This window comes from Chanos chanos, chromosome 1 (assembly GCF_902362185.1).
Source record: "Chanos chanos chromosome 1, fChaCha1.1, whole genome shotgun sequence".
NCBI classification, from domain to species: Eukaryota; Metazoa; Chordata; class Actinopteri; order Gonorynchiformes; family Chanidae; genus Chanos; species Chanos chanos.
This window is the reverse complement of record NC_044495.1, coordinates 61,232,128-61,249,888: the sequence shown is the minus strand read 5'-3', so window position 1 is coordinate 61,249,888 and position 17,761 is coordinate 61,232,128. Positions and strand designations below refer to the sequence as shown.

The following is a 17,761-nucleotide window of genomic DNA, read 5'->3' as shown; positions in this document are numbered from 1 at the left end:
CACTGTTCTCATCATCTACACTGTTCACAACATCTACACTGTTCTCATCATCTACACTGTTCACATCATCTACACTGTTCACATCATCTACACTGTTCTCAACATCTACACTGTTCTCATCATCTACACTGTTCACGACATCTACACTGTTCACATCATCTACACTGTTCTCATCATCTACACTGTTCTCAACATCTACACTGTTCTCATCATCTACACTGTTCACTACATCTACACTGTTCACAACATCTACACTGTTCACATCATCTACACTGTTCACATCATCTACACTGTTCTCAACATCTACACTGTTCTCATCATCTACACTGTTCACGACATCTACACTGTTCACATCATCTACACTGTTCTCATCATCTACACTGTTCTCATCATCTACACTGTTCACATCATCTACACTGTTCACATCATCTACACTGTTCTCAACATCTACACTGTTCTCATCATCTACACTGTTCACGACATCTACACTGTTCACATCATCTACACTGTTCTCATCATCTACACTGTTCTCATCATCTACACTGTTCTCAACATCTACACTGTTCTCATCATCTACACTGTTCACGACATCTACACTGTTCACATCATCTACACTGTTCTCATCATCTACACTGTTCTCATCATCTACACTGTTCACTACATCTACACTGTTCACAACATCTACACTGTTCACATCATCTACACTGTTCTCATCATCTACACTGTTCTCATCATCTACACTGTTCACAACATCTACACTGTTCACTACATCTACACTGTTCACGACATCTACACTGTTCACATCATCTACACTGTTCTCATCATCTACACTGTTCTCATCATCTACACTGTTCACTACATCTACACTGTTCACGACATCTACACTGTTCACATCATCTACACTGTTCTCATCATCTACACTGTTCTCATCATCTACACTGTTCACAACATCTACACTGTTCACAACATCTACACTGTTCACATCATCTACACTGTTCTCATCATCTACACTGTTCATAGCATCTACACTGTTCACGACATCTACACTGTTCACATCATCTACACTGTTCACATCATCTACACTGTTCACGACATCTACACTGTTCACATCATCTACACTGTTCTCATCATCTACACTGTTCTCATCATCTACACTGTTCACAACATCTACACTGTTCACAACATCTACACTGTTCACATCATCTACACTGTTCTCATCATCTACACTGTTCATAGCATCTACACTGTTCACATCATCTACACTGTTCACAACATCTACACTGTTCACATCATCTACACTGTTCACATCATCTACACTGTTCAAATCGTTTGCACTATTCTTATTTGCATTGTTGTGTCAGAGGGCTGTTTCTCTGTTAGATACTCCTGTGTCTTAGAGTAAATGATGTCAGTGTCTGAGCATAAAATACCTGTCTAAAGCAATCTAGGAACTGTGGCTTCGTGCTCTGCCTGCAGGTAGTGAGTTTTTGACAGGCGTATCCTGATCTCCTCAAGGAATTTCCCTAGATTTGGTCAGAACTGCCATCCGAAATCCAGCAGATGAATCACTCACACGCATTTGCTTCTAGTGACTCACCATAAGGAAGTTATGGATGGAGGGAAAAAACCAAAAAAAACGGAAGTGGATTCACAGTTCCACATTTTACACTTCTGACCCTGCTGATAATTTGGTTGGCAGCTTGTGAGTATCTTATCAGCTGTGAAACAGCGCATGGGTTTCAGCAAACACTGGGTGTGTATGAGTCATTTATAGAATGAGCTAGAACATCTTTTGAGAACATCTAGCCACCACAGACCTCAGGGTTCAGTGCCAGACATGTGGCATTTAAGACATACTATAAACCCCATCTCATGGCCTTTCACTCAACGCTGTCACATTTAAAACAATATAGTATTCCTCAAACATTTCTCTCTGTGAATCATTCTCTCTCTCTGTCTATCTCTGTCTCTGTCTCTATCTGTCTGTCTGTCTGTCTCTCTCATTCTCTCTTACTCTCTGTTGTTTGAGTAGACAGGAGTCTTTCTCTGTCTGTACCATAAACCTCACTGTGCAACTTGTGAGGTGAAAAAAAAAAAAAAAAACGATACCCATCCATTCTCTCTTCTGTAACATGACATACATGTTACTAACGAGAAAGCAGGAGGTAATTTCGAACGTGGAGCCGTTTGCGGCTTGCGTCGCCCGGGCACGGCTGACTGCTCCTGCTGTGGTTGTCTGCAGCCCCGACACGGCCAGGACTCGCCGCACTGTCAGTGTGTGTTGATTCAGTCACTTCCTGTTTGAGAGGAAACTCACACTCCACACTTTTCGCGGCTCAGTCTGGCTGCTGCTGTTAGCTTTTTTTTTTCTTATGCGCGAGGAAACCCCCGTGTTTATGCGTGAAGGGCTTGACTTAACGTAATTTGAGAGTTTTCAGCATTTTTTACCAGAAGGCTTATTCAGTGTCTTCCCGTCAGTAACGGCTTGTCAGTTGCATTTGATTATTTAAATTAATATACTTGTTCTTCTCTTCACAGTTTGCTAAGAAATACCTCAGCACACTTTCATTATCCCCTGAGCCATACAATCCAGACACTGACAGCTTAGTCTCCACTGTCCTCAAAAGCATTATGCGCTTGTAATGTGAGTGAGACACACTGCCTGTAAAATGGAGTGTGTCTGTGTGTGAAAGAGAGAGAGAGAGAGAGCGATGGAGAGATAGAGAAGAAAGATATCGGACACAGTGGGTTTGGTGTGAAAGTTGAAAATGTTTCGCAGTTCAGCGGAGGTCATGTTAAACACAGCTGTTGTCTGTTTGGTCACACTATTTTTTTTTTTTCTTCCTCTTGCCGTTTACACGCAGGGGGTTTATGGAATTAGGATTCTAGGGGAAGTGAGCTGTCTGGCTCCAAGGATGGAAATGCAGTTATAGCAACAGCCATTTGCATATACCATTACTATTCTGATATTTTCTCTGTGGAGGTGAGAACATAGTTGTCTGAGACTCTTCTGTGTGTTTAAATTCCTGACTGTTCGCTGATAAGAAGTATGTGTGACAGTAACATAAGTTTATAAAAATTCTGACCAATGGAAAACGGAACAGTCGTGGCTTGCTCTGTGAAAATGCTGGCTCTGTGTGTAAATTAAACTGAATTCCTGGCTGAAGTGTGAGGGAGGGTAAGGCAGTGAACACCCTCTGGTTTAAACTCAGGGACAGGACTAGAACAAACCTCGCAAGCCAGAGGTCTGGAAAACTATTTTTACCCCAAGGCCTCAAGGTCATGTAGGCTAATCTTATGACGCAGCACCCTCGATAGCACAGAGTTTTCCATCGCAACTTGTTGATAGCACTGATTTGACTGAATTTATATGAATCTTGTGTCATTGGTCCTCACAAAACCTCAATTAGGAGCTAATATTTCACCTCGAAACGTTTAACGTGATTTTTTCAGTCAGGTTTCCCTCCCTCTAAGTTAAGATGTTGCTGAACCTGTTACTGAAATACAAACAAACAACCAAACCAAAAAAATCCATGTTTTCCAGAGTTCCAGAATCCTAAAAATTCCAGAGTTTTCCGTCTGTCTCTCTGAGTCTCTATGAAGGTTCCATACAGTTGGAACATGTCGAAGCGTGCAGAGGAGTTCACTTCACTGTCTTTAGCCAAAACCCGTGACCTTTCTTTGACCTTAACCAACATTCCCCTCTGCTCCCTCTACAGGAGCGCTGACGAAGGTGAAGGAGAGCCAGAAACACGTGGAGGAGAATAAGATGGAGAGCCAGCAGGCGGAGGGGATCAACGAACGGTGTAACATCATCTCTTTCGCCACCTTGGCCGAGATGCAGCACTTTCACCAGATCCGCGTCAGGGACTTCAAAGCTCAGATGCAGCATTACCTTCAGCAGCAGATCGGGTTCTTCCAGAAGATAACAGGCACACTGGAGGAGGCTCTTCGCAAATACGACAACGCCTAAAAAAAAACAACAACAAAAACAAAAACAAAAATCAGACTGCCCGTTGGATTGTGTTTTAACGTCCAGCGGTGACTGCCCAGCCCCAGAGTCCCCCGCTTTAGCGACGCAACGTGACGGCAGAGCCAGACCGCAAACACTCCTCTCTGAGTGCTGAGCTCCAGAGAAACACCTTCCTCCCAAACCTGAATGTCTTTGGGTGCTGCTGCCGCTGCTCTGTCAAGGGGCGGGGGGGGGGGGGTTGGGGGGGCTAAGTACTGCTTTTGGGAAAACGTGTCCTGAGACACAACTGCGGAGCCCGTACGGGAGTACGGGTTTTTTTTTTTTTTTTTTGTCTCCAGGAAAAAAAAAGAGAGAGCTCCACGGTTTAAACTTTTTTTCTCTCGCGAGTGAAGCTTCTCTCTCTGAGGATTTTTTGTTTTTTTTTTTTCATTAAGGAAGAATGACGAACGCTTTCGCGGCGTTCACTGACTTGTTTGATAGCGACTGTATTGTAATGCAATTGCAGAGAGTACTGTGAAAGCAAAATCTCACCCTTTGTTTTGCTCACACTACTAATATACTGTTTTTTTTTTTAAGAGTCTCTTGTATAACCAGCCTTATCGTGAGGGTTGATTTATGATATTTTCAAGATGAATGATTTGGGGAGGAGGGGTTCTGCTTCTGCCTCACCGTTGTCTTATGGCTTCCCACTGCAGCCATGCAATACCCTGCCGCCCCCACCCCCCCACCTTCTCACTGACCTTTGACAAAAAAAAATGTTTACAGAGACCTGCCAGTGCAGCTGTCTTTATAACCATGTGCCTTTTCATCCCATCTCTCTGGTATTTTTATAATTTTTAAAAGAAAAATCTATATATACATCTATATATATATATATATATATATATATTATACAGAGTCTACGATTTGTTCTTACTACAAGGCTTGATTGTACTTTAAAAAAAATTAAATAAAATGAAAAGAAAGAAAGAAACAAACAAAAAAGTCGGCATACTAAAAAAAAAAAAAAAAAAACAGAAAACCCGGCCTGGGCAAGGCTGCAGTTGGATTGCGTGTTTGCAGTTTGCGTAAGGCCATGAGAGGAGCTGGTCACTCTGTCCTTATTTGGAGTTACCTTTTGCCAAACGTCCTGTTTTTCTCTCTCCTTTGTATTTCAGTCCTCATTCTGCCCTCAAACCCCCCCCCCCCCACCCCCATCACTTCCCCTCCCCCCACGCTCCCTCTCCAGATTGCCCAGTCTCTCCTCAGAGACTCTGAGGTATGCCCCCCCCACGGAATGGGTTCTGTGGGCAGGCACCAAAACAAGGGAACGCAATGCCTACTTTTTTTCAGATTTGTTTTCGTGTAGAACAGTTCTCTCTCTAGAGCCACCGGTTCACAGAGGCTCTCGCGTGTCTGTGCAGACAGACAGACCAACAGACAGACACACAACCTCTTCAGGTGTGGTAAGCCTGGCCCTTTTAGACTGTTAGACACAAAATGGTCAAAGAATTTAATGATTTTTTTCTAACTTCAGTCTTGCAGTTCAGATTGTAAATTGCATTGTGCTATATGAGTCACAGCTGGGTAGACTAGAGATGGCAAAACAACATTTCAGAATAAAAGTCCTACACAAAACCACTTGGTCATTTCTGTCTTTTGTTTTGTTATTGTTATTGTTTTTGTTTTGGTTTTGTTTTGTTTTGCGGTGTCGACATGTATTTTTGCCTTTATGATATCTTGAGATAAACCAACTGTGATGTGTGTCTCATTCTACAAGATTGTGTAGACAGTGTCCAGACAAGATCACGAAATGATACTCTGAATCATCATGATTTGGTTCTCACAGATATAATCTGACCAACCCCACTGAGGAGGAAACCAAGGTTTGGCCCAAGAGTTGCATGTAGTGATCTGATAAACATAAAAAAAAAAGAAAAAAGAATTTCTGAATCAGAATTTTTTGATACAGTCCATCAGATAAAGCAGAGTATGATGTAATAGTATCTCTGCGGTCTATTGCAACATGAGTTCTCTTTTAAGACGACACGTTGGCCAAAGCACCATGTGCAAAACAGCGGGGCATTTGCAAAGTTTTTCAGTCGTTGCATCAACAGATCTTCTCTGTGATTCCCACCCTCAAGGCAACTGATCACAAACCACAGTAGCAAACAGATATCGGGAACTATCCTGTGTGATCGCCAGTCAACCATCCCCATACGCCTGTGTTCTCTCACGTAGAGACCACCTATCAATACAGACAGGTTTAAGCTTCAATCTGTGCGCTATGGCAATGTCACTGCAAACTATACAATCACCCGTTTTGTTGAAGTAAGAATAGATTAGAATAGAGCATGCATATTTTTTGCCTGGTCTTTGCTTAGATTTTTCAGTAAAGTAAGCTCACTGCAGACCAGTCTCCTTCACAGGCGGAAGCCCAAGAATAGATTTACATAAAAAATTTGTGTATCTTTAGCTAGATAAGCAGTGATTTCACCATCTCAGCGTTGTGGAAATGAGAGACAGGCTTGTCTGGGGGGGGTGACAAATGTTCTCTCTCTCTCTCTCTCTCTCTCTCTCTCCCTCTCTCTCTCTCTCTCTCTCTCTCTCTCTCTCTCTCTCCCTCTCTCTCTCTCTCTCTCTCTCTCTCCCTCTCTCTCTCTCTCTCCCTCTCTCTCTCTCTCTCTCCCTCTCTCTCCCTCTCTCTCTCTCTCTCTCTCTCTCTCCCTCTCCCATGGTCATAGCCTTTGGTGCCGTGGGAACAGGGCATGCTTGCCAAACTTGGCTCTGTGTCGTAAGGGCTGGCAGGCTATGCCTCCCTTCAGCCCTTTCTGAAAACACTGAAGTGCGTACAGCTTCCAACAGGACGGGCTCCTGGGCGCCGTGCCAACGGTTCTCACACTGTCAGAAATGGGCCATCCCGCTCTGACAGTCCACACTTCTGTAGTGGCACGTAAATAAAGTACCTGTTTGCTTAAGTGGACGAGTGTGTATATTTTAGCATTAATAAGTGCCGCGGCCAGCAGTGCCTTTGTAACAGGGAGCGGTCACAGATTAGACTTGCATTCCTTAAGCATGGCTGAATGTCCTGAAGAGAATTAATTCGTGTCTCTAGCGAGCCAAAGTGATTTTAGCGATGAGTAATGGGCGTTTTTTTTTATGATCTTGTGACTATGAGTTATTTGCATGGTTTCCTTGTTTTAAGAGCACTCAGGACTTCCTTCTGGAAGTAATGTGGAGAGAAATGTCTCTCTTCGACGGTTCCTGTTTATATTTCTGATGTCAGTCAGCGACGGTACAGATGAGACCATCTGCCGCGCAACTGTTGCAGCCCGTTAATATTCCATCAAAAGCCGAGCTTTTCTTCACGGCCCAAACACACAGACTCTCTCAGCGTTACTGGGCATGAATAATCTTTGTGCAACGTCTCCTCGTGAAAGAGTTATACAGCCACAACGCGGCGCTTCAGGAGCAGACTGGCGTCCAGGAGATCTGAAAGTGTCAATCGCTGGCCTAAATCTGCGTGACAGGAAAGTCCTTCCGGATGCTTCCGAGGGCAGGGACATATGTGCGTCTCAGTGGAAGATAAAGAGGGCAACCCACAGCATCAGCGAACCCAGTTTGCATATGTTTGAATTGGGTGCAGTGTGCCCTGGAGTCAGATCAGCATGGTGTCCAATAGTTATGGATCTTTTTCACCACAGCACTATAATTACTCAATACAGAACTTTTGAACAGTGTGCACAGCAAGTGCCCAATTCAAGGATCCAGTAGCACCAGGTAATTGTGAGTTTGGACTCTTTGCTAGCCACTGAGCACAGTTGTGAGTTTGCTCATGGATGTTAGCGCTTAAACATGAGTCACGAGGCTGTTTCCATTTACTGCTAAACTGCTGCAGCGCTGAATTGTCAAACCAGCATCCTCTCACTTTAAATACTGCACCAGCAATGCAAAAGCCACAAAAACATCACAGAAATCAATCTAAAACCTGTAGGGTTGGTCCCTATTCCCACCACAAAAGCATGCAGTTTTAACCTCCTGAAATGCCTGCTTTAGGTGTGACTTGAACTCATAACCACTGTACAAATCTGACGCACTGACCAGCTGAAGTCTACGACGCCCTGGGGAAGCACCTACCACTTCTCATTTCAATGGTCTGCTTTGTGTTAAACAGTTTATTCATGTTCCCTTGACATCAAGTGGATGAGTGTGCATTCAAAGGCCTGCTTCATGTGAGAATCAAATTTACAAACTCAGTTTCTTTTCTCGTGCATTGCCAGGAGGAACTGCCCACCACTACAGCGGACATGCTGAGGATTCCTGGAATCATTTGGGAAAAATGACAAGTTCTTGCACTTAGTCTTAGGAGATCAAACTCCATGTCCACTGAATCAGTGTCTCCCACCCTGGCTTCAGGCCTGTCCCTACTCTAACACACCTGGTTCAGCACAGAGCCTGGACTACCTGAACCCTTGCTCTGAGGTGATTTCAAGAAACCAGAGATCTAAAACATGCAGAGCAATTGGTCACTAGAAACAGAGCTAGAAACTGCCCTTAATAACGCTGCACCACAGCAGAGGTAGTAGCTGTTCCATCATCCACTTGATGGAAAGCTATATCATCAAAGCATGTTGGCCAAATCTGTGACCAGTACAGCTGTATTATAACTCTTCCATAGCTTGCAGACAAAACTCGTGCTCCAGGTGAGGCTCGAACTCACAACCTCGGCATCACTTCACATGTACTGCTGTATAAGTACCGCGCGCTAACCGATTGCGCCACTGGAGCTTCTCTCCTGGCCTTGCTGTAAAGCTCTCCCTATTGTCAGGGAGTCAAATAAACTGCACTGTATCTCTGAAATGTTTCCTTTGCCTCTGACCCGTGTAACATCACTAACAATATCCACATACTGTATGAGGTTTAACTGTAGGGCAACTTTGACTGGAGGTCCTGTGTCATTGAACTGAAGGTTTTTGTTACTGGAGACTCTGGGTGAATCCACATGCTGGTGGTTCTGACATCAGAGCCATAGAAGTACAAAAACTGCTTGAGCCAAACCAAATGTTTCAATGACTTTTGCCAAAGGATGACTGAATGTAAGTAATCTTGCAACATGTTTTCATTATTTTCATTATGCAGCATGTAGACTAGGTTTGGACAGGGAGCTTGCAGCTCTTCAGCCATCTTGAGGTTTAAGCATCGTGCTGCAGAGCTCATTAAAAGTTAATGGAGTCCTCTGACCAGCTGTAACTAAGGACACTGCATCCCACGTAAAAATCAAACCCTCGTCCGTCCGAACGCTGGTTTGTCTTCCTCATCTCTCGCCCATCACTGCCTGCGTGTCTTATCACATTGTTAGAAATGCATTATCAGTCACGCGTTTAACGCAAGTGCAACATGGAGGCAGCCGGGACAGGGGTGTTCTATAGCTAGACATCCCTGATGTTGTTCATGGCTTGAGACTGAGCCTACAGCCTAATGAGTACTGATTGCCTGTGTTTGGACGGACCGACTGTCAGTACTTGCCTTGCCTTGGTGTCCAGTACTTGGTCAGAAGTCAAACCCTGAACGTCAGCATCCCCCTAACATGCGTTGTTGCACGCTGACTCACTGCCTTCCAATTGTTTTGAAAATAATCTGACGGATTCCTGAAATTAAATGGGATTCCCTGACACCGCTGGGAGAAACCGGCTTTGGGTGTTAGGGAGTGAAACACAACATCCTCTCTCGCTAAGCTGTTTCCTTCGGTGGTAACGGAGACAACGTCGTCGGATTAGCCGCTTTGGCACTGGCTAGGCAAAGCTCTGATGGCATTACCACGTCAAGATATTTTCAGACACTGGGAATCGACCAACAACTGGCTTCTGAGTGATTCCTGAGGGCCACTGCTGAATAAGCACCACACACACTCAGCATGTGCATCACTATCACTACTCGAATGATGAGCCATAGTTTTGCGCAATGAAATGCTCATTCTCTGAGAATGTAGGCGTAAATCTGTAAACTGCGCGTACGTTTTGAGTTGAAATACACTAAAATGTGATTCCAGTGGATGGACAGATAGGTGCAGACAAACGCCATACTTACTATTATGTATGTGTATAATTCTAACTGGGTAACTCATTGTCCTGTTTTTTAATGTTATGAACTGAACCATTTTTTACCTACAGAACTCTTTTTGCTGAAAACTTGAGTTCAGTTTCACAGGCTGTATCTTTGCTCATGTGTTTTGATGCACTCAAACTATTGTGGTTTGGTATAATGCTTGAAAAACATCTGGCATTTTGTTCTATTGCTTCTCATAAGAAGTAAATTAGTGTCCTAAGATTCTAGTTCAGATTAAAGCCAGTTCCTGCTCCACCCTCCTGTTGAATGGTGATATCAAGAATTGCAGGAAACAGAAATTTAACCGAAACCATTTTTTTTTTCTCTTTGGCACCAGAATGTTTTAAAATTATGAAATCAAAATATCCCAATAGCACCAGGAGGATCTTTCAGTGAGACACGTAGAAGTATTTACACAATGAGAAACAGAGGTGTATCTGTATGCTGTTTCAGGCCTTAACTTTGCAGTTAACTCACTTGGTGAGTTTCTGTGTTTGTGCTGTTCAGTCAATCAACCAAACAATCAACTAACCAATCAATCAACCAGTCAATCAGTCACATATTCAGTTTATAATTTAATACATCTATCTATCTATCTATCTATCTATCTATCTATCTATCTATCTATCTATCTATCTATCTATCTGTCTGTCTGTCTGTCTGTCTGTCTGTCTGTCTGTCTATCAAGTTCCTGAAACACAGCTACATCTCTTCTCTGTTCATGCTGGCTAGCTCACACTTAGTTCTCTTTTTCAAAGACTATTCTTGTCCTCTTTAAATGAAGGTCTGGTTAAGAGTCAGAAACTTGAACTTGAACCTTCTGATTCGTTAAAAAAAAAAAAAAGTTTTAGTCAGTGCACTGATAATGTGAGGTTACTATGTGTTTTCACTACAATATGTTATTATCATTTCCGTTCTCTGCACTAGTAGATTAGATCTCCAGAGCTCAGTGATAGGAAACAACTTAAGAGAATAAAGCATATTTTCCCTCATTGTCCTCTTCCAAGAGGAAGCAGCAGCCACGAGCGTCATTATACTTAGAGGAAGTGCTTCAGTTTGCTCAGAGATCAGCCCTCACATCATTACAGTCAGGACGACAATGAAACTCTTAGAGTGAAGTTCACATGAAGTGAAGGTTCACACCCCAGTACCAGGAAAAACTGGAGCCATGTTCATGATGCGGTTGAAGCCAATGGAAACTTCCAGTTTCTTTCTTGGTCGGATAGTTGTGAGGTCATGCTTTCGTACGACAATAACTCAGCATGCTGTGTTGCATTAATAAAGTTTCACGTCATATTTTAAAGTATTTTAAAGCTGCCAGTTATGCATGGAATTCTTCATCAACAGAAATATAATTCTGGATCCATCATTTTGAGGAAAAAAGAAATTTTAAATGAAAATTTTCTGAAGTACAGTATCTTAGGCACTTTCCCAGAACTCCCAAGGAATGTTGCTGACCAGGACAATTTGTCAGCATCATCTCTGTTTCCAATTTCCAGGCTTTTGAAGGGCTTTGATTGGCAGCTAATCTCTACTGAAGGCTTTGAGGTTGAGTCTGTTTACAGAGCCCATAAGGGTGGACAGTTAACCCTAACACATCACGTACATTCTTCTGAGGAACACTCAACACTCTCTTTCTCAACTGCTTAAGTGCTCAGTGTTTCAGTTACTCCTTAACTCCTGTTTTAAAAATAAATAAACTCAAGAATCCAACTGAACAAACCTCTGCTGGAACTGATAGATCATTAACAGAGCAAACAGTGGGCAATGCCATGACACTGAAGAAGCAGCTACAGTAAAGCTGTGAATCTCTAGTCAGTTAATTATCTTCCCTAATTCACACAGTCTGTGGGAGTTAATCTTTTTAATATTTTTCATCCCAAATATTATTCTCCCCTGTCATTATGGTTTGTTGTCATTGTTCAGTCACCTGTGAACACGACACTTTTTAGAGTTAATTTCCTGACGGCTCCGTTAAGTCTCAGGGTACAGCCTCAGGCTCCATGGTGACTGAGAAGCAGACATAAAAGCATTATGGGATGTCACAAGGCTCCAGGTCTTTCTCAGGATGATTATCCAGGAAGTGCAGTCAGGGTTGCACTGAGTCAGCGAAGGCATCGCATCTTGAGGCACAAACGTCTCTCTCTCTCTCTGCTCTCTGTCTTCGTCTGAGGTGAGACTTGTTTCTAAATGGTTATATGAGTCCTGTGCCCAAGGCACTGTTAAATAATGGAGGTGAGACACTCAGGGTTTAGTATCAGAGAAGGGTGAAAGTCGACAGCTACAAGGGGAGTAACATTCCAACTCGAGCTCTGGTTCAAAACAATGATTTTTTGTTTGTTTGTTTGTTTGTTTTGTTTTGTTTTTTGTTTTGTTTGGTTCTGTTCTGTTTTCTTTTCCTTGAAGCTATAAAGCCAAGCTGGATGGATCACTATTACCACTGCCTGCTCTTGACTCAACCAAAATCACGAGTTAAGAAAATAGGATACTGTATCTTAGACTTCCCTCTGTTAAAAAAAAAAAAAAATGTCTTTATTGACTCCTTCATCTGTGCTCTTCCAACTTTGTGCTCTTTCCCAACGATGAAATCACTCTCCCTTACTTCGTCATAACCATGAGTTTAGAGTCGATAGAATTATCGGTGAAAATCTGAATAGGGTGTGTATGGATTGATATTCCATTCCACCAAAGTTCACGTGTTCTGCAGTCAGAAGGTTATCCTCTTATCTGTCCATGCTAGAATAACGGCCTTTGAATACAGTCTAATGTGATTGTGGGCAGTCGCTCCGATATTGACATGCTGGGTTTGACCTTACAATGGCCACCGGGGCAGCATTGCCCACAAACATAATAAACATTGATCTCCTGTGAGCCAAACCATTTAGTCTGGCAAAAAGCTCCGGGCAGAAAGCAAGCACAACCCACTCCCAAGGGCCTTTCCAAACCTGTTCCTCCCTGCGTGAGGGAATCAGCACAAGGTTCACATGATATCCACAAAAGCCCTGTGTAACACAACCCAGTATAGCCATATCCCATTACCACACATATGCATAGTCAACACTTCCTGTTTGCTCTTTGTTTTGGTTGTTTTATGAGTGCGGTTTTAAGGTACGGCACTATGACACAGCTCACAATAAAGGATGACGCATTCACCTTTTTATTTTTATTGTTATTTATTGAAATTGTGTTAAGTCCTCTTACCAAAGAACCGTGACAATTAATAGAATTTTTTTTTCTTTTTCTTTCTCCTACGTCCCACATTACCTGGCAGAACATTCTGGAATGTTCTGGAACATTCTGGAATGTGAGGGAGCAGCAGGCATTCTTTTGCATTTTCTTCCTTTCTGTTTTTATAGCCCAAGCACAGGAAGCCTTCTCCATGGGGGCCTCATACAAGCCTGAAAAACGCTGACTACTTCCTCTTCCCTCTGGCTGCTCTCCAAGAGTTCTCATACACACACACACACACACACACAAACACAAACACACACACACACACTCACTCACTAGCTTTTCTCTTTCAGGCTGTGGTTGGTGAAACCGTCCCCGAGAGCAGAGTAATTTATGTCTTTAATTGCAATAAACACCAAGCTCAAATTTGTGGCTGAAAGTTCAAAGCCATCCAACAGATAATTTAATGTCTTTGTACGCTACATCAGGGTTTGAAAAACTTGAATAACACAATCCAGAGCTTGGCTTCTATTCAGGTAACACGACATGTAATATTTGTATGACTCTGAGGACAAAAGCCTTCTCATCCCAGGGGACAGCTTTGGCTGTAGGTCTAATTGTTCACTGATACATCACTCAAAGTGCTGGTGTCATGAATTTGCCTGCAGATTTTAATAACAAATGGTTGACAATGTTGTTTAAGTTGAAAAAAGTGGAGTTGGAGTTTTAAACAGACAGAAAGAGAGAAAAAGAGTTTTGTCCTGTGTCACTGCTCAGGTACCTCCTCCAGCGTCAGACATGGAAAATGATGAACTTAGGAAAATGCAGACTTTTTTTTCCGTTCGTACACGGTGTATTTCTCACTTTCTGACTCATACAAATAAGCGTGTGAGTTCATTTTTCTGACTGTGCACTTTTTAGGCAACTTTGCTTTTTCTCTCTCGCTCTCTCTCTCTTTTTTTTTTTCTTTTCTGTTACACAGATGTCAAATGTTCCACGCATGCCACTAGTAACCCAGCCGCCAATCAAACAGCTGGCGGAGTGATTTTCAGCTCTGACTAAACAAATCTTGAGTAATTTTAGATCAAGTGGTGCTGAGAAGTCATTAACGTTGGCAAGTTCACAAATAGCGTAACAGTTGACCCTGTCCAGCTGAACACGTGGTATCACGACTGCGAAAGACTGCTCAGTGAACTGACATTTCCTGTTAAATTTATGCGTTTTGCTCACTCTGTCTTTGAAATCAGATGCAGAGTTCAAAAATTCAACAGTCTGCATATGACGTGGACTGCTCCTTTCAAAATTACAAACATTTTTGCAAACTCCTGTGTCATATATAACTTATCACGATGAAATCAACCATAATTTCCTCCCCGCTGTACACATTAACGTCAGCCTCGCTGATGAAGTGATGCTCTTGCTGAAGTCATAATTGTGGGAAAATATGGTTAGATGATGGTTAGTCTAACCTCTTGTTTTTACGCGCGAAGACACTCTCTCTTAAAAGCAAACCTGGGCGCCAATGCGTGGATGGAGAAATAAACAAAAGCTCAACTGTCTGCAATTTACATGACAAATGAAATGAAGACGGCACCGATTGGACAGGGGGCGGAAACACAGGTCACATGGTGTTTTCAGAGCGAGTGCTGTTAAGAGTCAGCGATCGTGTTGACGGCTGGTGTTCCTGCTCATTTTTGTGTCGTTTAGTGACGCGTAATATTTCATAAAATGAACATGGTCCTGTGTTGTCAGAGCCTTTTAATTGTTAAGGATACGTTTTGGATGTAAAACACAGAGTGAATCTGGTCTGGGGTTTCAAGCACTTTCCATCTCTGTTTTACTTTGACTCCTTAAGAAAAGGGAGACAAAACATTGGCGCGGTCTGTGCTCCTGCTGCTGGACATTCCACGTCCAGATGAGATATTTCACAACCTGTGATGAGCAATTTACACTCCATTCACTCTGTTCCACTCATTTTCAACATGCTCTCAATGAGGTCAGAGAGAAACTGTAATAAAGTTGAACTGGTGTCTCATGGACGATGTTTTGGAGTGTCCCCCTTTTCTGTAAAGCACCTAAACCAGGAAGGACCGGCATTAGTACACAAATGATCAGGAAACCTTGTGTTTTTTTTAACATGGTACTGCTGGATGAGTGAAAATGGAATGTTTACAATCATGTGCAAGCTTGCGTGTGTGTACGTGTATGTGTGTGTGTGTGAGTGTGTCTGTGTGTGTGTGCGTGCATATAGTTTAAATCCTGAATCCTGGTATGTGGTTAGTTTGTTTTTCAATGTGTGCATATGTATGTGTGTGTGTGTGTGTGCATATGTATGTGTGTGTGTATGTGTCAGTGCGTATGTGTGTGTGTGTCTTCAGGCAGTGCTGAGAGAGTATAGCTGCCCAGGTTACAATGAGACCAAGTGCCACATTCCAGAGCTCTGAGGTCATTCTGCTCACTCCCGGCCTGTTCTGGACTGGCCATGTCACTACACAGCCAAACAGCCAAATTTGGGAACTGATCATGGGCTGAATCAAACCCCTTCTCCCTTGGGAAATGCCTCACTAAGATTAGCTAAAGATAAAAGCATTCGATTGCTTTGCTTGTTTTGTTTTGTTTTTTTACATCCATGTGATGAATTTAGAAAAAGACTCGTTTCTTGTAGGCAGTGCTGTTAGTTAAAACCACTGACACCATGTAAAGCTCTATCAGGTTAACACAAAGCTCTAAAGGGAGTTAAAAATATCGGTGATATCTTTTTTTAAGTACCCCTAAGGTGGAGTGTTTTTAACTGGAGAGAGAGAGAGAGAGAGGGAAAGAGAGAGAGAGAGAGAGAGAGAGAGAGAGAGAGAGAGAGAGAGAGCTATCAGTAGAGAATGTTTACCTACGCCCTGACTGCTGGAAAAAACAAACATGTGACTCCTGAAACCAGGTCGAACCAAACAAGTTTTCATCTGAGCTCACTTTGTGTTCACCGGGGGATATTTCAAAAATTCTGCAGGACAGAAAATCAAATTAAGGTCTGAGCGCAGGGGCGGAGGCTGACGGAGAGAGCGCCTGCCCGCCGGGACGGGTTTGTTTGACCGGCCTTGTCTTAACCTATGTCTGTCTCTCATGTGACTGCGTTAAACGAGTCATACCTCCAACTGAGTCATAGTCACCGGCTCACGCTGTGCTGATATGCTAAACTAATATACTGACACAGACAAGGTCTTTTCATAGGCAGCCAACGCATGACCGTCAAAACACTCAGCCTTAGTGTTAAAGGAGAAGGTCACTCATGTTGACACGTGTTCTTTCTCTCAGGTATTACTTCAGGAGACAGCCTGTATCTCAGTGGCTTTGTTCAAAATTGACCTCTCGACAGAAGCCCACAGGAAAAGACCAACGCTCAGCTCACACAGGAGCAGTTTTGTATTCTGACGCTCAATAACCAATGTACCTCTCAGGCTTGAGAGCTTTTGTGGAGCGCTCCACGTGCAGATGTTAATTTGAAGGTGCACTTACAATTAGACTTTCAAATGTCTCACAATTAACAGACCAAGTGAAAGTTATAAACGAGAGCTGGTCTAAAATAAGTTAGCTTAATTAAAGTATAATTCTTCTTTCGTTTTTTTTCTTTCTTTCTATCTTTTATTCAAGCACTTTGTGTAAGACGACGTGCCTCTTTATTTGAGTTCTTAAACTCATTCAAAGTGGTCATTACACTGTCTCCCAGCAAAGTTCTCCAAAGCACTATCCTCATAAAATGCATGAATACTTCAGACACCACTCTCAAAAAGGGCTTTTAGATTTAAAAAGACACATTTCCATGGTCTCCTATATGGTATTTAGTTATACATGGACTTCTATATAGACTTGACTTTTACTACATCTGTTTTCAGCACATCTCTTGGAAACTACAGTAAGGTGACTAGATCTTCCAAGCCTGCAGATCAGGATGATGTATCAAGATCTGTCACACGTTGAGTAGTGAGATCTACTTAGATACCGATCTGTTACTAAGAGTTAAACGGACCAGTCCAGAGGCAGCGGGTGAGACACATGACAGGCATACATCAGACTTTGCTTTTGGTTCAGTCCTGCGGCTCCACACCGAAGTGTGGCGTTTGCAGGCGAAGTGAAACACGAGGTCCGTTTGGTCAGTCTGACGGGGGGGCCGCCTGTTTACGGCTCACACAGAGAATTCATTTTCCAGAGTCTTTCCCTACTGAGGCCGCTGTAGACTGCTGGTCCAAAACGAGCAACGAGCAACCTTTTGATTTACATGGACAAACACAATCATCACCGGGCCACAAAGAGAGAGAGAGAGAGTGACTTAGCAGACATGTGAGACATGCATGTGCGTATCACTCGTTCAAATGGTTAAACGACAACATGAAATTAAAAGAGCGGTGACATTTGATTTCACCTGGTTTTAAATGTACTGCATTTAACCCATTTTACTCTATTTAACTCTATTTAAGTCATTGTTCACCCTTTGAATACTCGCTCAATACGGGCTATTCTTTGAATATTCAAATGAGATGACCT

The 17,761-nt window shown here is 42.8% G+C and overlaps 1 protein-coding gene and 1 non-coding gene across 2 annotated transcripts in view; one reads left to right on the top strand and one right to left on the bottom strand.

Moving 5' to 3' along the window:
- snx18a (sorting nexin 18a) overlaps positions 1–4,201 on the top strand; it is a 15,744-nt gene extending 11,543 nt beyond the window's left edge. The window contains exon 2 of the mRNA XM_030787669.1: positions 3,720–4,201. Coding sequence (XP_030643529.1) covers positions 3,720–3,973 — 254 coding nt within the window. The 3' untranslated portion in view covers positions 3,974–4,201. The remainder of the gene's footprint in view (positions 1–3,719) is intronic.
- A 4,446-nt stretch (positions 4,202–8,647) lies between these two features.
- On the bottom strand, positions 8,648–8,740 carry trnai-uau (transfer RNA isoleucine (anticodon UAU)). The gene is given in 2 exon segments: positions 8,648–8,683; positions 8,703–8,740. It is a non-coding gene; the product is annotated as a tRNA-Ile (tRNA).
- Between the last annotated feature and the right edge of the window lie 9,021 nt (positions 8,741–17,761).